This window comes from Mirounga leonina, unplaced genomic scaffold (assembly GCF_011800145.1).
Source record: "Mirounga leonina isolate KUSES-001 unplaced genomic scaffold, KU_Mleo_1.0 Mir_507, whole genome shotgun sequence".
NCBI lineage: Eukaryota > Metazoa > Chordata > Mammalia > Carnivora > Phocidae > Mirounga > Mirounga leonina.
In genome coordinates this window covers 4,777,086-4,804,884 of record NW_023270789.1, presented here as the reverse complement: position 1 = coordinate 4,804,884, position 27,799 = coordinate 4,777,086, and the positions used below count along the sequence as shown (strand labels likewise).

Sequence of the window (27,799 nt, the reverse complement as noted above, 5' to 3'; positions counted from 1 at the left end):
GATAACGAAAGTACCAGTGACTGTTTTCTAACCTGTAAAATTAGGGTATTAGAATAGATTACCTTCCAAAATTCTTTCACTTTTACAAATCTGATTATGTTAGAGCTGATACTTTGTTTCAGAAGAAAAATATGCATATTGATTTTGATGGTGATAATGGGCAACAGAATATAGAGACTACCCATTGATAAAGTTAATTTAATTTTAAGCATCAAGATTTTTATGAAGTATTTACTCAACAAGTATTTATTAAGTAAATCATGTAAGAATGTGGAGGATACAATGGTGAATAAAATATCTTCCTCTTTAAGTTCTTACGGCTCAATAGAAAAACTAAATGCTCAAATAACTTAAACAAAATACTATGTTATATGTGTTGTTTGGGGACCAAGTGTAATCGGAATTGACAAGATTACTTCTGCCTTGGTGGAAGAGAAGGCTTCAGAGAGAGTATAGCATTGATTTTGGCCTTAAAAGATGAAGAACTATGAATTCAGTAGGTAACAGTGAATGGAGAAGCATTCCTTGAAGCCACAACAATATGAAGAGAGGATAGAAGTCTTAAATTATCACTGGGAAACAGGAAGTAAGACTTGTTTTTTTAGCTGCTATATAGAGATTGTTAGGGGAATAATTAAAATAAGGCTGGAAAAATAGTGTGGAACTATGCAAGGTAAATAGCCCATTGTCTTATTTTATATATAACGAAATGAATTTTATGCTGGCAGATAAAGGTTTTAAATAATAGTTTCAATTTTATTTTTGGTGAAACAAAATAATTAATATAAACAACATTGATTATTTCCTTAGAATAGCAAAAAGGAAGAAGAAACGATGTTGAAAAAAATAGAAAAACTAGAAGAAACGGAAACACAGTTAAGGCAAGATTAATGAATTGGCTTTTTAAGTCTGGCAAGAGATTTTAGTATTTCTTTTCTGTTAATTTGTTATAGTTAATTTAGATACTTAATGTTGAATATGGTATAGAGTAAAAATTTAGAATTACTATGTTGGAATTCTGCTTAAAAATAAAATTGTAATGTTTGTTCTTAGTGTTGAAATAGTGAGATTAGACTTAGAGATTAATTTTAAAGCGTTCTGAACTTTCTTATATTTAAGAAAATAATTATATACAAGAAAATTTAGATGAGAAATTTTTTAAAATATATTTTTTTAAAGATTTATTTATTTATTTGAGAGAGTGAGAATGAGAGAGAGAGAGAGAGAGTGTACATGATGGGGGGAGGGTTAGAGGGAGAAGCATGCTCCAGGGACTCCAGGATCATGACAGAGCCGAAGGCAGTTGCTTAACCAACGGAGCCACCCAGGCGCCCCTAAAATATTTTTAAACATTGTCCATGTTTCTAGGTGTTTTCACAATCACCTATTTTAATGCCTATAAACCAGTCAAGTGGGTATAACAGTATTTAATCCTTTTTGTTTTTAGATATTTATATTTTCTAGTTTTCCACTATCATAAATAGTACTGTAGTCAACATCTTGGCGCATACAGATTTTTTCCCTTATTTTGAATTTGATAGACTACGTTTCAAGGAGTAAAATTTACTGAGCTACTGGAATAATTGTTTCAATGACTTCTGATAATCAAATGGTTTCTAATAGGTTATACTGGTTGTAAACCATATAGTACAACCACTGTTGTATGAAAATGATGGTTCCAAAATCTTTTAATTTGTTTTGGGTATTATCGTTAATTTTTTGATAATATAATAGATAAAAACAACTCTTTGTTCTTATGATTTGTAATTTTCATTTTTTGGATAAGCTTTGGAATTTTTTTATGCTTGCTTGCTCGAATTTCTTATTTCTAAAATTGCTTGTATCTGTTCCCCATTAATATTTTGAGGTCTTAATTGTTTTTTTACTGATTTATTTAAACTTTAAAAAATAGTAATCCTTTATCTTGTTTTATTTACAGTACATATTTCCCCCAACTTGTTTTCCTTTCACTTTGGGTAATTTTTTGTTGTGTATAAGTTTTTTGATTTTGTATTAGACCTAGTTGTCTTTTTTTGTTGGGGGGGGGTAATTTTTCCTATTGCCTTTCTACTTAGAAATTTTTTGCCTGCTTGAAATCAAATATTAATCTTTTTTTTTAGTTTTTTTTCAAATTGATATATTGATATTTAGTTTTTCTTTCTCTTTTTAAATAATAAAAACATTTCAAGATAGCAGTGTACTTCTTAACACAGCTATGGATCTATGACTTGGGTTTTGATAGTGTTTTCATGTTTGTTTCCTAAGTAACATGTTTTTGTATTTTGTTTCCTTTTAATCCATTAGCAATTTAGATGATTTCCAAATTTTGGGGCACTTTTGTTCTTATAGTCTGAAGTATTAAGTTTTGTTTTTTTTATACTTGGTTAGCATTTAGGTTAGGATTGAGTTATATGGGGGTAATGTGAATAAAGTGTTGCGTATAGTTCCTGGCCATATAACTGTTATTTTCTAGGTTTGGAAAGTCAACTTTTATTGTATTTCTAATGATTGCTTTTGTTGTTGTTGCTCAATTTTCTCCTTGAGAGTAGCTGTTATTTTTAGATTGAATCTCCGTGACTAAGGCACTGTACATTTTGAGGATAAAAAGTGAAGACCTGTTTTAGGGAAAGACTGCTTTTCATTTAAGAGAATTCAGATTATTTAGATAATATCTTTTTGTATATCTACCTATTCTGTAGACTTATAGAACTCTAAATATAAATATATAGGAAAAGTAAGAATATGCCAATTAAAAATTTAATACTCAGTTAAAGAGCAAATATCCTGGATTCAGTTTTTATAAGACCAGTTATTCCACATGATTGAATAATATTCTGTGCATACAGGCTAAACCCAGCAACATATTAGTGCTAACCAGGGAGACTATAATTAAAAATAGCTTCAAGGATCTGAGACAAAAATACCATTGTGTTATGTGCAACAGGCAGAATTTTTTTTAATTTAAAAAATTTTGAAAGGATAACATATGCATATGGCACAAAATTCAAAGCAACAAAGAGAAACACAGGGAAAGGAAACTATCTACCCTTTGTCTTCCTGCTATCTAGTTTCCTTCCCCAGAGTTATCACTGTTTCTTGTGTTTCCAGAGATACTCTCTCTATGTAAGGTTATTTGTCTATGTAAATATCTCAGTCAAGTAGTTCTTCATTAAAATCGTTTGTATTTATGTCCCCAATTTATTTGTATAAAATTATGACTACATCTTAGAATGATGACTAATTATGACTTCTTTAAGAAAAGAGTAAAGTAAAATCTTGGCTTAAATAAGAAATAAGTATTTCTTTTTTTATGGATAGAGGATCTAGATAGTTTCAAATTAAATTATAAAGTAATTTAAATGTAGGAGAGGAAGTGTGCCTATTGACATTAATGCATGAAAAATTACCAAACAAAATGAAAATTTAAACCAACAAAAAAGTATAATAGTCAACCATTTTAAGAAATCCCAGAAAAGGAGTAAAACAAAAATTTAAAATTTTTTTACAATGTCACTCTTCCATTTCCTTTAAGGAATGAACTGCAATCTGTGAGAGAAGAACTAAAACAGAAAGGAGATGAAGTTAAATGTAAATTGGACAAGAGTGAAGAAAATGTATGTTATATTTAATAATAAATTGTATAACAGAATTTCAAATCATAAAATCAACACCACATGTCTAAAAAAAATAAAGTGAAGTATGCTATCAATATAGGGACTGTTGTAGGCTGTTGACCTTAAAACTATAGGCAAAGTTGGGTTATTTTGCTTACATGGTTTATATCTAGAAGAAATAGTAGCATAATTCCAAATTTCTTTCACAAATGCTCAATACTTAATGTTGATTTACATTTTTAGGCTAAAAGTGTTCGTGTTTTAGTAGTAAAGAACATACTGATAAATTGACACGTTAGTGTTGTGCTTTGGTGGATATGATTTCAACAAATTGAGATAGGAAGGTTTTTAGGGAAGAATGTCACAAAAGTAGAATAGTATGTGACCTGATGATAGTATACAATATACATAGTGGGGAAAAGATTTGCCAAAATAGATAGATCAAGCTAGATTGTGAAGGTCTTGACTGTGTTTTTTCATTCACTCAGCACATATTATTAGCTACCTACCTGTGCAAGGCACTCTTCTGGGTGCCCAATTTGGATTTCATTTGTTCTGGTGGATAATGTGTGATCCAATTAAATTTTTTTTAATTAGGGAAGTCACATTTTTAATTTTTAAGAATGGAATGGGGAGATGTGAAAGACACTGGAATTAGTTGGAAGGCTTTAAAAAAGTGTCTTGAAAGCTCTGAAAAAAAATCTTGGAGAGGACTTTGGCCTAGTTTAGTTTACTTACTTATTCCTGAGTCAATCATTGTGGTTAAGGGGTAGAATAATTTGATGAAGCCTGAGCTGTGTACCTACCTATTCCTAGACAGATCATCTTCCATCAAACTACATGGATTTAGCAGGATTATTATGGAATTTACAGTAACAGAGTCTTCTCAGGAAAGAATGGTGGCCAGACTAAAATAACTCCTCTATATAATTGCTACTGGAGCCTATACAAGGAGTATCTAATCAAAAGTTGAGTCAGGACAAGCCTTCTGGAAGAAGTGACATTCGGTTTGAAACCTAAGATTAATAGGAATTAGTGGAAGGCAGAGGGGTAGACACAAATATATGAGGGAGAAGAGTATTATAAATTATAAGCACACACATAGACTATATACAGAGTATGAGAGAGTGTCATATTTAAACAACTATGAAAACTTCATCTTGGATGAAAGGTGGAGTTTAAGGTAGTAGTAATAGTGGATGGAGTAGGGAAAGATGAGGGTAAAGAGATGAGCATGGAGGGATGAAGGATAGGGGAAATGAAGGTTGGGAGAGATGAGGGCAGATTATTTAAGGCCTCATAAACTATATTTAGGAATTTGACATTATTGAAGAGTTTTGACCTGAGAAGTGTCATATTTATTTTTTGAAAGTTGTAAGACTATTTTACAACTAAGATTTTAAGGATGAGATGAGCTAATATTTTTAAGGGCTTACAGTGTACCAAGAACATTCTAGTTCTTTATATATGTTCTCTTAGTTAACCACAAGTTATTTTTGTTCTCATTTTATGAATTAAGAAATTGGGCCTCCAAAGGGTAAAAAAAGCCTTGAAAGGCTATATAACTCTTAGTAGTAATGCTGGCCTTCTAACATTCTTTAGACCATACCACATTTTTTTCTCTCAAAAAGCTATTTTTTTCTTTCAGTTTCATATTAATTAAGTTCAACCAGAAAAAGGAATTTAATCTCCTGAAGACTTGCTATGTAATTTACTATTTTAAAATTTGCATCAGAGGCTGCTTCAAGACACTAATCCTTTTGTGATGGGAAAAAAACATGAATTTGGTGTTTAATGTAAAATAAAAATCCTTTACCAAGAATTTAAATATATTTACCAATGTACAAGATGTTAGTGATGAGTTAAGGAAAAAAGCCCAAAATGCAAGACAAGTTGGAATATTTAAGCTTTTTCCGTGGTTGGATTTCAATTTACTTATTGAAACAGTTTCCCAGAAAGAATCCAATTTGCAAGTAGTTCTCAGACATTTGCCTGACACTGAAATTCATTACACTTTTCCCCCCAAGCCACTACCTTAGTTCAGACATTTATATTTCATACATGCTTTCTCTGAGCCTATTTTCTCATTGGGGTGTTCTGAGATTCAGATTAATGTGTTTGTGAAAGACATATTTAGAAGATTATAAACATTTGACAACTGTAAAAAATTCAAGGTAAACTGGGAAAGTTGATAAAATATTACAAAGTGATATTGGGCTAAGATTAAAATAAGAATGATGAGCATTAACACAAAAACATTAAAGACAATTTCTTTTTTAAAAAGATACTGCAATAAACTGGGAGTATGTATATTTTTGTAGAAATATAAGACTAAGTTTTATGATTCCATTTCTGAAAGATACGCATAGAAGAAAATAGAAATTCTGTTAACATTTTAAATATGATGACAAATAATGTTTTTCAGGCTCGCAGCATTGAATGTGAAGTTTTAAAAAAAGAGAAACAAATGAAGATCTTAGAAAACAAGGTATTATCAAATGGAAAAAAGCGTTTTTGAGAAAAGAGACTTCGTAACAACAGTATGACTAGGTTCTTTAGGACCAGCCTTTACACTGGTCCTAAAGAGATTTCAATTCTCTTTGAAGGCTTTAAGGAATAATTTTGGATTTTTACTGCAGGTTTCTTTGAAGAAGCTCTGGGTTCAGGAGTTTTGTACAGTGCTTCAAAGAGCAAAGTTTCATTAAACTCCTCTTTAGTTATCTCTTCCCTTTCCCCAAATTTTACACTCTTAGCAGCTATATTTGTTGCAGATATCTTTAGAGTGGCAAGATGCTTTTTAAAGATTATTGTTAGACATTTCTCTCACTCATATAATGAAAGGAGCTACAGAAAATTTTCTGCTCTATGTGAAGTTGTGAAGTGTTTTTACTGCCTGGCTGTCCATCCCAATTCACTTCTCCTGTCTCCACACATTTATCCTAAACTTGATCTTCTATATAGTAAGTAGTCTGGAAAAGTATAGTTCATCTCTGAAGTTCTGACCTCTGATAACACCATTTTACTCTGCCTAGAATTGTGGTGAATAAAATTCTTTGTTTCTATGCCTGTGAATTATATTACTTCGAGATGAACTGTGATTGGAAAAAAAAAAACCTGGTAGTTTAAAGCCTTTCCAAGAATTCTGGGAATTTGGGGCACCTGGGTGGCTCAGTCGTTAAGCGTCTGCCTTTGGCTCAGGTCATGATCCCGGGGTCCTGGGATCAAGCCCCACATTGGGCTCCCTGCTCCATAGGAAGACTGCTTCTCCCTCTACCATTCCCCTGTTTGTGTTCCCTCTCTCGCTATGTTTCTCTCTGTCAAATAAATAAAATCTTAAAAAAAAAAAAAAGAATTTTGGGAATTCTACCAAATACATTTATTTTCATTAGCCCTAAATTTGGAGATTATTTAAATTTAAAAGGTGTGACAAATTAATTTTCGTTAGCTTATTCAGAAAGAGAGGAGAGTAAGATGGGCAGTCAAATTACATTCAAAGTTGATAGTTTTGATGTCATTATTTTAGTAAGATACACACTTATTTTTGGATTGTAGTAACGCTAGTTCTAAAGATGCTTTTATAGGAATACCAATACCTGAAGTCTTTTCAGGTCTGATTCTGCTTTTTGTTCTTTCTGCTGATGTTTACGCAATGATTCTTAATTCTTTTTTTTTTTATGATTCTTTGGAATTTTATCTATGGGACTTCTTTGAGGCTTGTGTCAAAGTTTATATCTTCCCAAAAAATTTTCTTGGGAACATTATTTACCAGGAGCCATTTTAAATTAAATTCTCCATTTTAGGTTTTTCCAAATTATAGAGATAGCATGAATTCAGGCTATAAACTCATTTAAGGCTATCTCATGGCTACAAATTTTCAGGGAAGATTTTGATACCTTTTGCTCAGTGCTGGCGTCAAGACAGACAAGTTTTCTTGTGACCCTTCTGTGTGGCAGATTTATTTTTTACATTTTCATGGAATAGGTAGTCTTTTGAGTTTGTGGCTTTATGCAGGGTTGTCTTATTGAATTCCTCACCTTTAGTGAGCTCTAATTTTTTTTTTTTTTTTTAAGATTTTATTTATTTATTTGACAGAGAGAGAGAGACACAGTGAGAGAGGGAACACAAGCAGGGGGAGTGGGAGAGGGAGAAGCAGGCCTCCCGCAGAGCGAGGAGCCCTATGCGGGGCTCAATCCCAGGACCTGGAATCATGACCTGAGCCGAAGGCAGACGCTTAACGACTGAGCCACCCAGGCGCCCCTGAGCTCTAAGTTTTATCTCCTATCTCCCTTACACTAGGTAGTTTCAGCAGATGTCCTTAGCTGGCTTTGGTGCTACCCCCAAACCTACTGTTATCACTTTATAGTTGTAATTTCAAGTAAGCAGATTCCCTATTTTGTAGCCATTTCCTTTTAAATTATCTTTATCAGGAAGGTTGTTCAGAGTATACAGGTGGCTTTTCTGCCCAAATTGGAAATCCTTGATTTTTAAAATAAGTAAAAATTGTATGTACAAATAATTGCACCCGCTAATGTATTTATACCAGTAAAATTGTCATGAAAATCACCGAAATGTTTCTCATCTTTCTGTAGCTTTTCTTCGTTTTCTTTTGAGTTTTCTGAAGTAGACCATTTAGGGGTTGGGCATATTAAAAATGAGATATTAAACAGCTGTGCCATGTATTACTCATGTTTTAGAATAATAGCCAATTATGACTGTACGTGGGTTTTGCAATAAAAATATTTAGCAGTGTTTTGTGCTGAGAGATTAAATTTTTTTCCATTGGAGTTTCTTTCTATTTTGATGGAAATTAGTACAACTTACATATCTGTAATGTTTTAGGACTGTTTTGAAATCTGTGCTGCTTTTATGGTACTCCAATTATTTCTTAGATTAATGCCTCTTAGTCCAATCATGCCAGTGTACTCAGGTGAAATAGTCTCTCAAAGTAAGATATAAGAAAGTGGTTTAAGTGTTGTTTCTGAAAGAAGAGTTAGAATGTAGTTAGGAGGAGATAGAGTATCACATTTTTCCCTTTCCCCAAATATAAAAAGTAAAAGAGACTCAGAAATGAGAAATGAGGAATAATGAGTAAGGAAGAATGCAAAGTTCTATATATCTTACCTCTGGCTGTAGCTTTTCAAAATCCAATTAATAATACAATTCAGCCTTTTATATAGAATTGACCAAGAGGCACATTTTCCTTAAAGTAATTGAATTCATGTGTTCTTTAAGTAGGTTAAGAAATGTGAAGAATTTCAAATTTGTATTGATAAAATCTTTATTAAAATTTATGCTTGATCACATAATTTTTTACATTAATGGAATTACTAAACTACATGATTTTTATAGTGACCTTTATATTGTTTTATGCAATATTTTTGTTAGTTTGAAATTACTTATTTTGACTGGAATATTAAATAAAATAATTATAATTTCTCATAATTTTTTAGTGTAACAATTTAAGGAAACAAGTTGAAAATAAAAGCAAGTGTATTGAAGAACTCCAGCAGGAGGTATGTACTGATTCTCAAAATTAAACTACTAAAGAAAAATGATTTTTTTCACTACACTTCTAGAGAATAATGCTTTCCTTTAGTAATTTCAGTCTAAGTCAGTAACAGGGCAAAATTGAATCATGTTGTTACTAAGCATAATTCTTTAATTTTTTTACAGAATAAGGCCTTAAAAAAAAAGGGCACAGCAGAAAGCAAGCAACTGAATGTTTATGAGATAAAGGTATTTGGAATGTTTATTTTTGTTTTTCAAATACTAGTAAGTAGATGAGAACTTAATTTAACTTATATTGTAGTAGTTATTTTCAAAAATTCTTTTGAGACTGTAGGAATCAATCCTTTTAATAGAGTGCTTGTCTGTGACATAACTGTATCAGAACAATCTAAGCAGCTTAAATATATGAATATGTGTGGTATATGTGTGTATTCATATTCCTTACCCATACCTTCAAATTTGAGATTGAGTAGGTTTGGTATATAATATGTAGATAATCTACATATTATAGAGGTCTATATATGTTTATCCTGCTGCACAAGAAGTTTGAGAACCATTGATTTTATAGAAACAAGTTAAAGTTAGGGAATGTCAGCTATGATGTCAGAGCCCTAATTTGTTTATTATCATATTCCTAAGTCTTTGAACAACAACTGACAGTAAGTACTCAAATAGTTTTTGAGTCTTGAATGGAAAACTGTGGTTCTCAGTGTTTGAAAGATGTTCCTTTTCTAGGAAAGCAAAAATCTTATACCTTCCTTTTAATACTATTTGAGATTAAAAATATATAAACATTGTGTTAGAAATGAAAAGAATTCTCAAACTGCTGGAATCCTATAGAAAGATAATTGATAGCATATATCCTGTAATTCAGCCTCCTATAGGTAGAATCAAGAGAAATATACACAATATTCATAGCAGCATTACTTGTAGTAGCCCTAAAATGAAGATGACACAGATAACCATTAGTACAAAAATAAGTCAATAGAAATTACTCTAAGATGACCCAGATGTTGGAATTAGGAGGTAAGTTCATTTATATAGTTTTTATAAGTATATTCAAAGATGGAGAGTATGATTATAATGAATAAATGGAGAATCTCAGTGAAGAAATGGGAACTTTAAAAAAGCATCAAATGGAAATTGTACCATTGAAAAGTAAAATATTTTAAACTTCAAGCTTCAAAGGTCCTTGTAGTAGATTGAAGATGGATGAAAAGAGTGACAGTGAACTTGAAGTTGGATCAATAGAAATGATTAGTCAGAGAAACATAGAACAAAGATTAAAAAAAAAAAGGAAGGGTTCCTCAGTCACCCGTGGAACAATATCAAGTGGTTTTAAATGTGTAACTGGAGACCCTAAGAAGAGGGGAGAAAGAGAATAGGGCAAAAGAAAGTTATTTGAAAGATTTCTTAAAACTTTCCCACATTTAATAAAAAGCAGAAACTTGCAGATCTGTGGCTTTTAGCAAATCCAGAGCAAGATAAACAGAAAATGATACCTAGGCAGGTGTGCCTGAGTCACAGTAGGTAAACCCAAATAAAGAGAAACTTTTAAAGCAGCCAGAGAAAGGGAAAACAATGATACAAATAAGGACTGACCTTGAATCAGGACAGTGAAGGCCAGATAACAAAGGAATGACACATGTAAAATGGTGTCAGAAAGAAACTATCAAGCCACAATTCTGTATGCAGCAAAAATAAGGACATTGAGAGTTGTACTAAATGTGTTAAAGACATGCTAAAGGAATTTTTTTCCATCTGAGGGAAAATGACAGCAGATGAAAACTTAAATCAATGGACGGAATGAGAAAACTAGAAACAATTATGTAGATAAATAAAAAAAGGCTATATATATTTTTCTTAATTTTTCAAGTGTATATATGGCTTCTTTAAGAAGTGCCATATAGAGTGCATAGGGGAAGGGAGGGTAAAATGAAACAAGATGAAACCAGAGAGGGAGACAAATCATAAGAAACTCTTAATCTCAGGAAACAAACTGACAGTTGCTGGAGTAGAGTTGAGTGGGAGGGATGGGGTGGCTGGTGATGGACTTTGGGGAGGGTATGTGCTATGGTGAGCACTGTGAATTGTGTAAGACTGATGAATCACAGACATGTACCCCTGAAACAAATAATACATTATATGTTAATAAAAAAAAGATATATGATAACCATGGCGCAAAGGGCAGGAGGATAATACAACTATTTTGTTGTAAGCTTTTTACATTATACGTGAAATAGTACTCTATTAAGTCTTAAGTAGACTATGGTAAGTTAGTGATACATATTACTCTCCCTAGAGCAGCCACTATAAAATAATGCAAAGAAACATAGTGAGTGAAAAGCCAATAGAGGAACTGAAATGGAATACTAAATAATTTTTTTTCATTGGTTGTCAAATGATCCTTTATTGAAATATTTTCCTTTGTAATTCTTAACTTAGTTGGGCATTCTGTTGCACACTATTGTTGTCATCTATGATATCATGAGGGTGGTGGCCATCAACATATAAGCTCACAGATTGGGCAGTCCCCAGGATCTCTTTAATCGTTCCAGAGAGTCCTCTAGCTAAAGATTGGTGCTGCATCTGTTGGGCTTTGTTGACAATCTCATCAGAAGTGGTATTTCCACTGTGCTTAATGTTTTTCTGCTTTTTGTCTCTTGGCGGTTCCTTGAGGGCTTTGATAATCAAGGCAGAGGCAGAAGGTACCACTTCAATCTGGGCTTTCTGTTCTGAATGATCCGTTTCACTGTAATCCTCAGACCCTTTCATTCACTGGTTTCCTTGGCAATATCATCACCAACGTTTTTTGGAGACAGACATGGGGGCTGATCTTCAGGGCTGGGGCAGATGTGGCACCAACTTCCCCAGTGGTGCCCTTCAGGTATACAACTTTGATCTCACTGGGGTTGAACTTAGGCAGCATGGTGGAGGCAGCTGTGTCAGATGAACCTGGATTTGGGACGACCTAAGACAGTTGCACCTTCATCTCCTCTGAGCCAAAAACCAAAAAGTGGAATACTAAAAAATTTTGATAAAGCCAAAAGAGAAGCAGAACAGAAAAAGATGCTATGAAAAAGATATGTAGATTAGAAAAGAATAAGTTAAACTATCTCTTTTTTTTAGATTTTTATTTTATTTTATTTGAGAGAGAGAGAAAGTGCACAAGTAGGGGGAGGGGCAGAGGGAGAGAGAGAAGCAGACTTCCCACTGAGTAGGGAACCTGATACAGGGGTTGATCCCAGGACCCCAAGATCATGACCTGAGCCGAAGGCAGATGATTAACTGAGCCACCCAGGTGCCCCTAAACTGTCTCTTCTTAAGTGATATATTTGTCTATATTAAAAATTCTAACATTTCTACCAAGTTACTAGTGTACTAGTAAGTGAACTTGGCAAAGTCACTGGATACAGAGTTGATTACCAAAAATCAATTGTATTTCTGTCTATTGACAGTTACTAACTGAAAAATTTTAAAACACAATATCACAGTAGTATCAAAATCCATATAAAGAGACAAGTTTAACAAAATATATGAAGATGCATACACTAAGAAGTACTAACATTGCTGAGACAAAGAAGACCTAAGTAAATATACATATTCTTGTTCATTGATTAGATGCCTTGATTTCTTTAAGATGTCAAATTTTCCCAAATTGATCTAGAGAGTCAGTCAATCCCCATCACAATTCCAGCAAATCTTTTTTTTTTTAAATAGATCTTAACAAGTTGCTAATAAAAATGCAAAGGACCCAACAATTTTGGAAAAAAAAGAATGAAGTCAGAGGATTTAGGCTGCCTGATTTGAGGATTTACTGTAAAGCTACAGTAATCATGGTAGTATATTATTATATTTAAGATAGACAAAGAGATCAGTGGAATCGAATGGAAAGTTTAGAAATAGACTAGTTGATATATAGTCCATTGATTTTTCAACAGAGGTGACAAAAAAATACAATGGGAGAAATGAAAGTTTTTTCGACAAATGTTTTAGAGTAACTGAATATCCATATGGAGAAAAAACCCTCCTAACTCAAACCACAAACAAAAGTTAATTTTAAATGGGTTATAGACCTAAAAATATTGAACTCTAAAGCCTCTAGAGGAAGATATAGTAGAATATCTTCATGGCTTGGAGGTCAGCTAAGATTTCTTAGGGCACAGAAAGCAATATTCATAAAATTATGATAAATTAGACTTCATCAAAATCTGAAAGATCTACATTTCAAAAGGTGTCTTAAGAAAATAGTCAAGATACATGGGCGCCTGGGTGGCTCAGTCATTAAGCGTCTGCCTTTGGCTCAGGTCATGATCCCAGGGTCCTGGGATCGAGCCCCGCATCGGGCTCTCTGCTAGGCGGGAAGCCTGCTTTTCCCTCTCCCACTCCCACTGCTTGTGTTCCTGCTCTCACTATCTCTGTCTCTGTCAAATAAATAAATAAAATCTTAAAAAAAAAATAGTCAAGATACAAAGAAGTTGCAAATACCGACAAAAACATTTATTTGACAAATGACATATTGATGAATAGGTACTATAAAAGTGTTGGTGAAGTTGTAGATCATTTTGAATTCTTATACATTGTTGGTGAGAATGTCAAATGGTGCCATCACCATGGAAAGCAGTCTGGTGGTTACTCAAAAAATTAAAAAGAGAATTAACCGTATGATCCAGTAATTCCACTTCTGGGTATATGCCTAAAAGAATTAAAAGCAGGGTCTCAAAGAGATATGTGTCCACCCATGTTCATAAGCAGCATTTTCATGATAGCCAAAAGATAAAAGCAACCCAACATTTATTGATTTATTGTCCATATTTAATGGACAAACAAAATGTGTGTATACACACACACACACTCACACACAGTGGAATATTACTCAGCCTTAAGAAAGAAGGAAATTCTGATAGATGCTACAGTGTGGATAAACTTTGAGGACAAAAGGACAAATGGTGTATTATTCTACTGATATGAGGTACCTAAGAGTAGTCAAATTCATAGGCCAGAGAATGGTGGTTGCCAAAGGCTGTGGGGAGGGAAAAAGTGGAGTTGTTTAATGAGAACTGAGCTCCAGCTTTATAAGATGAAAATAGTTCTGGAGATTGGTTGCACAATAATATAAACTAACTGTACAGTTAAAAGTTAAGATGGTAAATTTTATGTTATAGGTGTTTTACCACAATAAAAAATAAAAATGTTGGCAAAAGAATAGACACTTCACAAAGGAAATGTACAAGTGACTAGTCAGCTCATGAAAAAAATGTTCAACACTATAGTTCTAAGAAATGAAAAATAGAACCACAATGAGATATAACTACATGCAGAACCAGCTACATATTTGTAGGGCTCAGTGCAAAATGAAAAGGTGGGGCACCTTTCATTAAAAATTTCAGGATGACTACAGAATCATTAATCAAAAATCATTAAAAATTTCAGGATGACTACAACACAGCAGGAAACTAAGTTCAGGGTGTTGTATCATTACACAGTTCTTATGCCCATGAAGCTGAGCACTGCCCACAAGAATGGCTGAAGTTAAAAAGACTGTCAACAACAAATGTTAGTGAGGAAGATATTGGTTAACCAGGACTTTCAAACATTGTTATTAGGAGTATAAAATAGTACAATCACTTTGAAAATGCTTTGGTTATTTCTTGTAAAACTAAGCATACATGATCCAGCAATTATTTTCAGATATTTACATAAGAGAAATTAAAACATGTTTACTAAAAATATTGCACAAGAATGTTCATAGCAGCTTTATTTATAAAAAACTAGAAATAATTCAGATGTCCATTAACAGGAGACTAGATAAACAAATTTGTTATATTCATGCAATTGAATATTACTCAGCACTAAAGAAGACCTACAGAAACATGGATGAATCTCAGAACATAGCAACATAATCTCTATAACAAGAGAATATATTTGGCATGATTCCATTTAAGTGAAGTTTTAGAATAGACAAAGCCAATTTATAGAGACAGCAGAACATTTGTTGCTTCTGGGAAGTGGGGTTTAGACTGCAAAAGGGCATAAGGGTACTTTCTGGGATGATGGAAATGATCTATATTTTGATTTATGTTATCATTACATGGCTGTAAAGACATTTGTCAAAGCTTGCCAAATTGTTACACTAAAAATAATTCTGCATTTTATTGCACATACATTATATCTGGATAAAGTTGAACTCGATGAAGCCTCCAGGGCCTAGAGTTCTCTTTGTGAAAAGGTTTGCAATTTATCATACAATTTCATCAATAGTTGTAGTGTTATTTTGTTATTTCTTCAATTTTGGTAAATAATATTTTTCTGGATTTTGCCCAGTTCGTCTACATTTTCTATAAAATTGTCTGCAGCCTCTATAGTTATGTTCTCTTTTCAATCTTGGTGTTGGTTATTTGTGCCTTCTCTTATTTATTCTTTTTTTTAAGTTTTTATTTTAATTCCAGTTAACATTCAGTGTAATATTAATATCAGGTGTATAATATAATGATTAAACAATTCCACACAACGTCTGGTGCTCATCTCAAGTGCACTCCTTAATCCCTATCACTTATTTAACTCATCCACCCTGCCCACCTTCCCTCTGGTAACCATCAGTTTGTTCTCTATAGTTAAGGGTCTGTTTCTTGGTTTCTCTGTCTCTTTTTTCTCTTTGCTCTCATTTGTTTTGTTTCTTAAATTCCACATATGAGTGAAATCATAAGGTATTTATCTTTCTCTGACAGACTTATTTTGCTTAGCATTGTTACCCCTTCCTTAGCATGTCAATTGCAGATGGCAAGATTTTGTTCTTTTGTATGGTTGAGTATATTCCATTGTGTGTGTATATAATGTTATATATTATATATGTATATGTCATATATATTATATATATATTACGTATTTATCCATTCATCTATGGGTGGACGTTTGGGCTGCTTCCATAGTTTGCCTATTGTAAATAATGCTGCATTAAGCATAGAGGTGCATGTATCCCTTCAAATTAGTGTTTTTGTATTGTTTGGGTAAATACCCAGTAGTGCAATTGCTGGATCATAGGGTAGTTCTATTTTTAACTTTTTGAGGAACCTCCATACTGTTTTCCAGAATGGCTGCACCAGTTTACATTCCCACCAACAGTACAAGAGGGTTCCTTTCTTCCACATCCTCGCCAGCACGTTTCTTGTGTTTGATTTTAGCTATTCTGACAGGCGTGAGGTGATAACTCATTGTGGTTTTGATTTGTATTTCCCTGATGGTTAAGTGATGATAAGCATCTTTTCATGTGTCTGTTGACCATTTGTACATCTTCTTTGGAGAAATGTCTGTTCATTTCTTTTACCCATTTTTCAATTGAATTATTTGTTTTTTGGGTGAGTGTTATAAGTTCTTTATATATTTTGGATACTAACCCTTCATTGGATATGTCATTTGGAAATATCTTCTCCCATTCTGTAGGTTCCTTTTTAGTTTTGTTGGTTGTTTCCTTCACTGTGCAGAAGCTTTTTATTTTGATGTAGTTCCAATAGTTTATTTTTGCTTTTGTTTCCTGCTTCAGGGGACCTATCTAGAAAAAAGTTGCTACAGCTGATGTCAGAGAAATTACTGCCTTTCTCTTTTCTAGGATTTTTATGGTTTCAAGTCTCACATTTAGGTCTTTCATTCATTTTGAATATATTTTTGTATATGGTGTAAGAAAGTGGTCCAGTTTCATTCTTTTGCATGTTGCTGTTCAGTTTTCTCAACACCATTTGTTGAAGAGACTGTTTCCCACTGGATATTCTTTCCTGCTTTGTTGAAGATTAATTGACCACGTAATTGTGGGTTTATTTCTGGATTTTCTATTTAGTTCCATTGATCTGTATGTCAATTTTTTTTTGCCAGTGCCATACTGTTTTGATCACTACAGCTTTGTAATACAACTTGAAGTCTGGAATTGTGATGCCTTCAGCTTTGCTTTTCTTTTTCAAGATTGCTTTTGTTATTTGGGGTCTTTTCTGGTTCCATACAAATTTTAGGATGGTTTTTTTTTAGTTCTGTGAAAAATGCTGTTGGTATGTTGATAGGGATTGCATTAATGTATAGATTGCTTTGTGTAGTATAGACATTTTAACACTATTTGTTCTTCCAATCCATGAGAATGGAATGTTTTTCCATTTCTCTGTGTTGTCTTCAATCTCTTTCATCAATTTTTTTTAAAGATTTTATTTATTCATTTGAGGCAGAGATACAGAATGAGGGAGCATGAGCATGGGGAGAGGGAGAGGGAGAAGCAGGCTTCCCGTGAAGCAGAGAGCCTGATGTGGGGCTCGATCCCAGGACCCCGGGATCATGACCTGAGCTGAAGGCAGACACTTAACCATCTGAGCCACCCAGGCGCCCCTCATCAATGTTTTATAGTTTTCAGAGTACAGGTCTTTTACCTCTTAAGTTAGGTTTATTCCTAGGTATCTTATTATTTCTGATGCAATTGTAAATGGGATTGTTTTCTGCTGCTTCATTATTGGTGTGTAGAAATGCAACACAACAGATTTCTGTACATTGATTTTGTATCCTGTGAATTTACTGAATTTATCAGTTCTAGCAGTTTTTTGGTGGTCTTTAGGGTTTTCTATATACGGTGTCATGTCATCTGCAAATAGTAAAAATTTTACTTCTTCTTTCCTTACTGATTTGGATGCCTTTTATTTATTTTTGTTGTCTGAATGTTGTGCCATTACTATGTTGAATAAAAGTGGTGAGAGTGGACACCCTTGTCTTGTTCCTGACCTTAAGGGAAAAGCTCTCAATTTTTCCCCATTGATGATGATGTTAGCTGTGGGTTTTCATATATGGTCTTTATGATATTGAGGTATGTTCCCTCTAAAGTCACTTTATTAAGGGTTTTTATTATGAATGGATATACTTTGTCAAATGCTTTTTCTTCATCTGTTGAAATGATCATATGTTTCTTATCCTTTCTCTTATGGATGTGATGTATCATGTTGATTGATTTGTGAATATTGAACCACTCTTGCAACCCTGGAATAAATCCCACTTGATCATAGTGAATGATTTTTTAAAAATGTATGATTGGATTTGGTTTGCAGGTATTTTATTGAGGATTTTTGCATCTATGTTCATCAGAGATACTGGCCTATAGTTCTCTTTTTTTTTGTGGTGTCTTTATCTGCTTTTGATATCAGGGTAATGCTAGCTTCATAGAATGAATTTAGAAATTTTCCTTCCTTTTCTATTTTTTGGAATACTTTGAGAAGGATAGGTACTAACTAGCCTTTAAATGTTTGGCAGAATTTGCCTGTGAAGCCATCTAGTTCTGGACTTTTGATTTGTTGGGAGTTTTTTGATTACTGATTCAATTTCATTGCTAGAATTCAGTATGTTCAAATTTTCTATTTCCTTCTGATTCAGTTTTGAAAGATTCTATTTTTCTCGCAATTTATCTGCGTCTAGGTTGTCCAATTTGTTGGCATGTAATTTTTTCATAATATTCTCTTGTAATTGTTTTTTGTGTTGTCAGTTGCTATTTTTCCTTTTTCATTTCTGATTTTGTTTGAGTCCTCTCTCTTTTATGAGTCTGGCTAAAGGTTTGTCAATTTTGTTGATCTTTTCAAAGAGCCAGCTCCTGGTTTCATTGATCTGTTCTATTGTTAATTTAGTTTCTCTTTTGCTTACTTGTGCTTTAATCTTTATTATTTTTTTTCCTTCTTTTGGTTTTGGTTTTTTTTTTTCCCCATCTTTTTCTAGCTCCTTTCAGTGTAAGGTTGGTTTTTTATTTGAGAATTTGTTTGCATCTTCATGCAGGCCTTATATTGCTATGAACTTTCCTCTCAGAGCAGCTTTTGCTGCATCTTAAAGATTTTGGACTGTTGTGTTTTAATTTTCATTTGTCTCCATGTAGTTTTGGATTTCCTCTTTGATTTCTTGGTTGACCCATTCACTGTTTAGTGTTATGCTATTTAATCTTCATGTATTTGTGTTTTTTCCGTATTTTTTTCTTGTGGTTGATTTCTAGTTTCATAATGTCATGGTCAGAAAAGATTCATGGAATGACTTCAGTCTTTTTTAATTTATTGAGACTTATTTTGTGGCCTAATATGTAATATATTCTGGAGAATGTTCCATGTGCTGTTGAAAAGATTGTATATGCTGCTGTTTTAGGATAGAATGTTCTAAATATATGTTAGATTCATGTGGTCCAATGTGTCACTCAAAGCCACTGTTTCCTTTTTGATTTTTTGTTTTGGTGGTCAGTCCATTGATATAAGTGGGGTGTTCAGGTCCTCTACTGTTATTGAATTACTATTGATTACTTCCTTTATGTTAGCTGCTTATGTATTTGGGTGCTCCCATCTTGGGTGCATAAATATTTACAGTTGGTGTATCTTCTTATTGGATTGTTCCCTTTATGGTTGTATAATGTCTTTCTTTGTCTCTTGTTACAGTCTTTGGTTTTTTTTTTTTTTTTTTTTAAAGATTTTATTTATTTATTTGAGACAGAGAATGAGAGAGAGCATGAGAGGGAGGAGGGTCAGAGGGAGAAGCAGACTCCCCGCTAAGCAGGGAGCCCGATGCGGGACTTGATCCCGGGACTCCAGGATCATGACCTGAGCCGAAGGCAGTTGCTTAACCAACTGAGCCACCCAGGCGCCCTACAGTCTTTGTTTTAAAGTATATTTTCTCCAATATAAGTATTACTACCCTGGTTTTCTTTCCACTTCCATTTGCATGATAAATTTTTTCCATCCCTTCACTTTCAATCTGCATGTGTCTTTAGGTCTGAAATGAGTCTCTTATAGGCAACATATAGATTGGTCTTGCTTTTTTATCCACCTATCATCCTGTGTCCTTTGATTGGAGCTCTTAGTCCATTTACATTCCAAATAGTTATTGATAGCTTTGTACTAATAGCCATTTTGTTACTGTTTTATGGCTGTTTTTATAGTTCTTTTTCTTTATTCTCTTGCTCTCTTTTCTCACTGTTAGCTGCCTTTTTTTCAGTGATATACTTGAATTCCTTTTTATTTTTTGCATATCACTAGTTTTTGATTTGTGGTCAGCATTGGGTTTGTATATAACATCTTTTGCATATAACAGTCTCTATTAACTTAAGTTTGAACCCATTCTTTATCCCCTGCCATGTTTTAGGTATATGGTGTCATACTTTACATTGTTTTTTTTTTTTTTTTTGAGAATCCCTTGACTGATTTTTGTAGATGTACTTAATTTTATTGCTTTTGTGCTTCCTCCTTTTTTAACTCCTGCTTATGGTCTTTTTTTTTTTTTTTTCCACTCCAAGAGTGCCCTTTAACATTTCTTGTGGGGCTGGTTTAGTGATCATAAATTCCTTTAACTTTTGTCTGTCTGGGAAACTCCTTATCTTTCCTTCTATTCTGAATGATAGCCTTGCTGGATAGAGTATTCTTCATTGCAGATTTTTTCTTTCAGCACTTTGAATGAATCATACCACTCCCTTCTGACCTGCTAAGTTTCTGCTGAAAAATGATGAGCAAAGTTTCTGCTGAAAAAGCCCTTACAGAATTTTCTTTGTATATAACTATTTTCTCTTGCTGCTTTTAAAATTCTCTCTTTATCACTACTTTTTGCCATTTTAATTATTATGTGTCTTTCTGTGGACCTCCGTGGGTTGATTTTGTTGGGGACTCTCTCTACCTCCTGGATCTGGATTTCTTTTTCCTTCCCCAGATTTGGGGAGTTTTCAAAGCTTTTATTTCATCAAATAAAATTTCTTCCCCCTTTTCTCTCTCTTCTCCTTCTGGGATCCCTATAATATGAATGTTATTATGCTTGTTGGTGTTGCCCAGTTCCCTTACTATATTTTCATTTTTTGTTATTATTTTTTCTCTCTCCTGTGCAGCCTGATTACTTTCATTACTCCAGGTTGCTGATCCATTCTTCTGCTTCCTTCAGTCCACAATTTATTTAATATAGTGTATTTTTAATTTCAGTTATTGAATTCTTCATCTCCGATTGGTTGTTTATTATGTTTTTTGTCTCTTTATTAAGGGTCTCACTGAGGTCCTTCAATCTTTTCTAAAGTCCAATGAGTATCTTTATGACCGTTACTTTAAATTCTCTATCAGGCATATTACTTATCTCTGTTTTGTTTAACTCTTTTGCTGTGATTTCATCCTATTCTTTCATTTGGGACATATTTCTCTGTCTCCTCATAATGTCTAACTCTTGGTGTTTCTATATATATATATATATAAAATCAATTACGTTTCCTGCTCTTGAAAGTAATGGCCTTATGAGAAAGAGGTCCTGTAGTGTCTTGCAGTGCAATGTCCTCTGTTCACCAGAACCTGGTGCTTCAGGAGTGTCTCCTACATGTGTTGCATATGCCCTACAGTTGTGGCTGAGCTGTTTTTGCCTTCATTCCAGTCATCTGTGATGGATTTCTTTGTTAGTTGTGGGCAGAGTTTGCTCCCTGTGTTGTTAGTGGGTCATTCTGGAGCCACCTTGGGCTTTTGCCAGAGATGTGATAACACTGAACTGCTGGGTACTTTCTCTGTGTTTTCACACTGAAATTCACACAGAAATTTTCATTGGTGGGTGCAGCCTATGGTAAGACCAGGGGGCCTGCCCCCAGCTCACTGCTGGGGCTGCAGATGGACTTGCATGTGTGGTTATCTTCCCCTCGCCTCAGGATAGGAGTTACTTTGGAGTGGTGCTGGTCCCTGTTGGGGCTGCTTACACCATGCTAGGCTTGTGGCACCACTTTGGATGGGCTTTGGCCAAGGGTTTATTGGAGGGGCACTTTATTGGAGGTCCACAGGAGAACACTGGGGTGGAGTGTGCTGTGTTAGGAAGGTTTGTGCAGCTCTGTTGTGGCCGGGGACCTAGAGCAGAGGCCTGGCAGGAGGGGCTAGTGTGTGCTGCTAGAAAGTTAAGTTGTGAGTCTAGGTGCCACACTGGTTCCCACAAGTGTCTGTGTGTCTAGGCTGGGAGGAGAATGATGCCTGCCAGCTCTTTTGTTCTTGGAGAATTCTCCTAATAATCCCTACACCTCTAGCACACACTCTGAGATCAGTAAATAAATCTCCTGCCCATGTCTAGGCATTTTTCAAACTGCTGCTTCTATGCTGTATTTCCGTGGGGCTGTTACGCTGTTTCTTTAAGGGTGGGGACTCAGTTTCCTATCTCCCTCCCAGTTCTCCCAGAGCCATGCCTGCTGATTTTTAAAGTTCCAGGTGTTAAGCCCTGCTGATTCTGAGAACTCTGTAAATCATTCCCCTCTCATTTTCATACACGTTCCCTGTGCCTGGTGTGCTTGGAGAGGTTCTGGTCTCCTCCCCTTTCCCTTATGTTTCCTGGCCTATGGAGCTTATCCTCCAAGGAATAGTCCTGCAGGTACCTTTTGCTCCCAATTGTGTCTCAACCCTTCACACCCTTTTGATGTGGCCTCTTCTCTACATTTAGCTGTGGAGAGTCTGTTCTGACACTTTCAGGTCCTTTTCAAGGTTATTTACACTGATGTGGGTGTATTTAATTGTATCTGTGGGATGAGGTGAGTTTAGGGGTCCTCCTACTCTGCTATATTCCTTGGAAGTATACAACGTGTATATTTTTTAAGTTTTCATTTAAATTCCAGTTAGTTAACATACAGTGTAATATTAGTTTCAGGTGTACAATATAGTGATTCAACACTTCCATACAACACCCAGTGCTCATCACAACAAGTGTACTCTTCAATCCCATCACCTATTTAACCCATCCCCTCACCCATTTCCCCTCTGGTAACCATCAGTTTGTTCTGTATAGTTAAGGGTCTGTTTCTTGGTTTGCTTCTTTCTCTTTTCTTTCCCTTTGCTAGTTTGTTTTGTTTCTTAAATTCCACATATGAGTATTTGTCTTTCTTTGACTGACTTGTTTTGTTTAGCATAATACTCTGTAGCTCCATCCATTGCAAATGGCAAGATTTCATTCTTTTTTATGGCTAATATTGTGTGTGTGTGTGTGTGTGTGTGTATCTTCTTTATCCATTCATCAGTCGATGGACACTTGTGCTGTTTCCATAATTTGGTTATTGTAGATAATGCTTCTATAAACGTTGAGGTGCATGTATCCCTTTGAATTAGTATTTTTGTATTCTTTGGGTAAATGCCTAATGGTGCAATTGCTGGATCGTAGGGTAGTTCTATTTTTAACTTTTTGAGGAACCTCTATACTGTTTTCCAGAGTGGCCGCACCAGTTTGCATTCCCACCAACCATGCACAAGGGCTCCCCTTTCTCCACATTCTTGCCAATACCTATTGTTTGTTATGTTGTTGATTTTAGCCATTCTGAGGGGTATGAGGTGATATCTCATTGTAGTTTTGATTTGTATTTCTCTGATGATGAGTGATGTTGAACATCTTTTCATGTGTCCAATGACCACCTGTATGTCTTCTTTGGGAAAAATGCCTATTCATGTCTTCTGCCCATTTTTTAACTGGATTATTTATTTTTTGGGTGTTGAGTTTTATAAGTTCTTTATAGATTTTGGATACTAACCCTTTATTGGATATGTCCTTTGAAAATATCTTCTCCTATTCGGTAGGTTGCCATTTAGTTTTGTCGATTATTTCCTTCACTGTAAGAAGCTTTTTATTTTGATTAAGTCCCAGTAGTTTATTTTTGCTTCTCTTTCCTTTGTCTCAGGAGACATATCTAGAAAGAAGTTGCAGTGGACAATGTCAAAGAGGTTACTGCGTGTGTTCTCCTCTAGGATTTTTATGGTTTCAGGTCTCATATTTAGTTCTTTCATTCATTTTGAATATATTTTTTGTGTAGGGTATAAGAAAGTGGTCCAGTTTTATTCTTTTACTTGTTGCTGTTCAGTTTTCTCAACACTATTTGTTGAAGAGACTGTTTCCCCACCCCTCCAATGGATATTCTTTCCTGCTTTGTTGAAGATTAGTTAACCATATAGTTGTGGGTGAACCCACAACTGGGTTTCTGGGCTTTCTATTTTGTTCTGTTGATCTATGTGTCTACTTTTGTGCTAGTACCACACTGTTGTGATCATTACTGTTTGTTATATAATTTGAAGTCTGGAATTATGATGCCTTCAGCTTTTCTTTTTCAAGGAACATGTATTTTTTTTTTTTTAAAGATTTATTTATTTATTTATTTGAGAGAGAGAATGAGAAAGAGAGAGCACATGAGAGGGGGGAGGGTCAGAGGGAGAAGCAGGCTCCCTGCCGAGCAGGAAGCCCGATGCGGGACTCGATCCTGAGACTCCAGGATCATGACCTGAGCCGAAGGCAGTCGCTTAACCAACTGAGCCACCCAGGCGCCCAAGGAACATGTATTTTTAATCATAGTTGAAAGTTAATACATTTACTGTGAACATCATTATGCTAATATATTTGAAAAACTTGAAGCAGATTAATCAAAAAACAATCTCAAAAAAAATAATTTGCCTGGGTTGTCTTATTACAGAGATTGAATCAACAATTTAAAATCTCTTAAAAAGCAAACTTTAAACTCAGATGGTTTTATTTTTTATTTTTAAAAGATTTTATGTATTTATTTGACAGAGCAGGAAAGCACAAGCAGGGGGAGCGGCAGAGAGGTGTCCCTCCTCTGAGCAGGGACCCTGATGTGGGGCTGGATCCCAGGACTCTGGGAACATGACCTGAGCAGAAGGCAGTCGCTCAACCAAATAAGTCACCCAGGTGCCCCAAAACTTGTGGTTTTAGATGGCAGTTGTATATGTAGCAAATCTACAAGAATCTATAGATGAATTAATACAGTTATTAAATGTGTTTAATAATGTTGTTAGATATATGGTCATTACAGAGAAATCATTACTAGTTTTACAAATTTGCAACAAGGTATTAGAAAATATAATTTAGGGGCTCCTGGGTGGCTTAGTTGGTTAGGCATCTGACTCATGATCTCAGCTCAGGTCTTGATCTCAAGGTTGTAGGTTCAAGCCCTGCACTGAGCTCCACACTGGATGTGGAGCCTACATAAGAAAAAGAAAATACAATTTTAAAAATATACGATTTATGTGAAAACGCTGTTTTTTTTTTTTTCTAAATTGATCTACATTTTCAATTAAAATTTCACCAAGGATCTTTGTAGAACCTGACAAATTGGTTTTAAAATTTAAATGTAAGAGCAGTAGGCCAGGAATAACTAAGGCATTTCTCAAGAGGAACAAGGTGGAGTAAATGTGCCTGACCAGATATAAAGATTAATTGTGAAGCAAAGGTAATTAAGAGCATAGTATTGGCACAGAGGTAATCAAATGAGTTTAACAGAAGAGAGAATCTAGGCAAAGATCCATGCATAAGTGGTAATTTTATATAATACGAGGGTAGTATTATGGATATGTAGTGCTGGAACATTTGACTCTTCATATATAAAAATATGAAATTGTACCCCTACGCTACATATAAAAATGAATTCCTTAGGGATGTAATGTTAAAGGCAGGACTTCAAACTGTTTGAGAAAAATACAGAATATTTCTGGGTTGTCTTATTACAGAGATTGAATCAACAATTTAAAATCTCTTAAAAAGCAAACTTTAAACTCAGATGGTTTTATTTTATTTTATTTTTAAAAGATTTTATGTATTTATTTGACAGAGCAGGAAAGCACAAGCAGGTGGAGTGGCAGAGAGGGGTCCCTCATCTGAGCAGGGACCCTGATGCGGGGCTGGATCCCAGGACTCTGGGATCAAGAAAGATTTCCTAAGCAATGTAAAAAATACAATCATGTTTGAAAATACTGATAAATTCACATATGCTATAATTAATAATTTTTGCTTATTTTAGAAAGCAAAGAGACAAACCTAATATTGGGAGAAATATCTATTATACATATATAATGAACAAAGTATTAGAATCTATAATTAATAATTTCTATAAATCATTAAGATGAAGCAACCAGATAGATAAATGAAAAACCTGAATAGAAATTTCACAGAATAGAAAACATAAAATTAGGAAAATACAAATGACAAAACTTCAGTCAAAGCACTTTTGACTGTTACTATCAACTGTTGGTGAGGTTGTGAAGCAGGCGAAACTCCTAACACGCTGTTGCTGGGAATTTAAATTGATACGTGTACTTTGTGGCAAATAATGTCATTATCTTGTAAAGTTGAACATGCGACCTGCCCTATAACCAATTTGAATTCTAGGTATATACTACAAAGAAATATTACACATTTGTACCAGGAGATACAAGAACATTTATAGCATTATTGTGTATATTGTCCCCAAGTTTGATACAATTCAGTGTCTGAACAATTGAATACATAAATAAACCACAGTATATTCATACAGTGGAACACTGCTTAACATTGAAAATTAAGAACAATGTTTACACTCATCTGAAATAAACTGCCAAATGAAAAATGCAAGATAGAAAAATAAACATACAATGAAAACACTTATATAAAGTTCAAAAACAAACTCTGAAATATTGATATATAATTATTCAGTAGAGCTATAAAGAAGAGCAAGGGAAAAATGAATATTAAGAATATTTGTTACAGGGCGCCTGGGTGGCTCAGTTGGTTAAATAACTGCCTGGAGTCCCAGGATCGAGTCCCGCATCGGGCTCTCTGCTCAGCAAGGGGTCTGCTTCTCCCTCTGACCTTCTTCCCTCTTGTGCTCTCTGTCTCTCATTCTCTCTCTCTCAAATAAATAAATAAAATCTTTAAAAAAAAATAAATAAAAAGAATATTTGTTACATTTGAGGGGCAGAAGGGGAACACTAATGAAGAGAAGCACCCAGAAGTATTTATCAATATTGATAATATGCTCTGTCTTAAAATTGGTATTTGACTCATAAGTATAGAATAGAGTCTGATTCTTTGTTAAATTACCTATGCCTCCCTTCCCCAATTCCTATCCCTCCCATATATGTACCCTACTCCTCAATTCTAATTCAGTTCTATGGTAATAAGTGATTCTAGAGGGTGGGTGGCAATTAAGGTTTCTCTTTCTTTCAATAATTTCTATATTTGAGTCATGTCTACATGACTCGGTAAATTTTTGTACAAACATGAAAACAATAGAAATTAAAGATATTCTTTATAGAAAATCTCTCCAAGACTATGCTTTTTCATGAAATCTACTTTGTTTTTCTCATTTGCTTATGCTTTTAGTGTCATATATAGAATCCATTGCTAGATCCATGAATGTTAGCTCCTATTTTTTTTTTCTGAGTTTTATAATTTTAGCTATTACATTTAGATCTTTAATCTATTTTGAGTTAATTTTTTTATATGGTATGAGGTTAAGGGTCCAACTTACTCCTTTACATGTGAATATCAGTTGTCTCAGCAACATTTGTTAGAGTATTCTTTCCCAATTGAATTGTCTTGTTATTCTTATTGAAAATAAATTGACCATTTATGGCTTTATTTCTGGATTCCCAATTCTATTGCCTTGATCTATATTTTACCTTATGTCAGTATCACAGTTCTGATTATGGTATATTTGTCATAAATTTTATTACAAATGATTACAAATTATAAATTGGAGGTTATGTGTCCTCCAACACCATTTTTTTTTCAAGATTGTTTTGGCTACTCAGGGTCCCTTGTAATTCCATATAAATTTTAGGATCAGCTTCTCTATTTCTGACAAAAGATAGTTGGAATGTTGGTAGAAATTTCATTGAATGTATCAAAGGACAGTATCAAGAGAGTGAAAGGCAACCCACAAG

General features: G+C 34.2%; 1 protein-coding gene across 1 annotated transcript in view; it reads left to right on the top strand.

Moving 5' to 3' along the window:
- Positions 1 to 27,799, top strand: part of SYCP1 (synaptonemal complex protein 1) — a 141,975-nt gene that overhangs the window by 74,284 nt on the left and 39,892 nt on the right. Inside the window, exons 20-23 of the mRNA XM_034990227.1 lie at positions 811 to 881; positions 3,533 to 3,614; positions 9,065 to 9,127; positions 9,288 to 9,350. Coding sequence (XP_034846118.1) covers positions 811 to 881; positions 3,533 to 3,614; positions 9,065 to 9,127; positions 9,288 to 9,350 — 279 coding nt within the window. The remainder of the gene's footprint in view (positions 1 to 810; positions 882 to 3,532; positions 3,615 to 9,064; positions 9,128 to 9,287; positions 9,351 to 27,799) is intronic.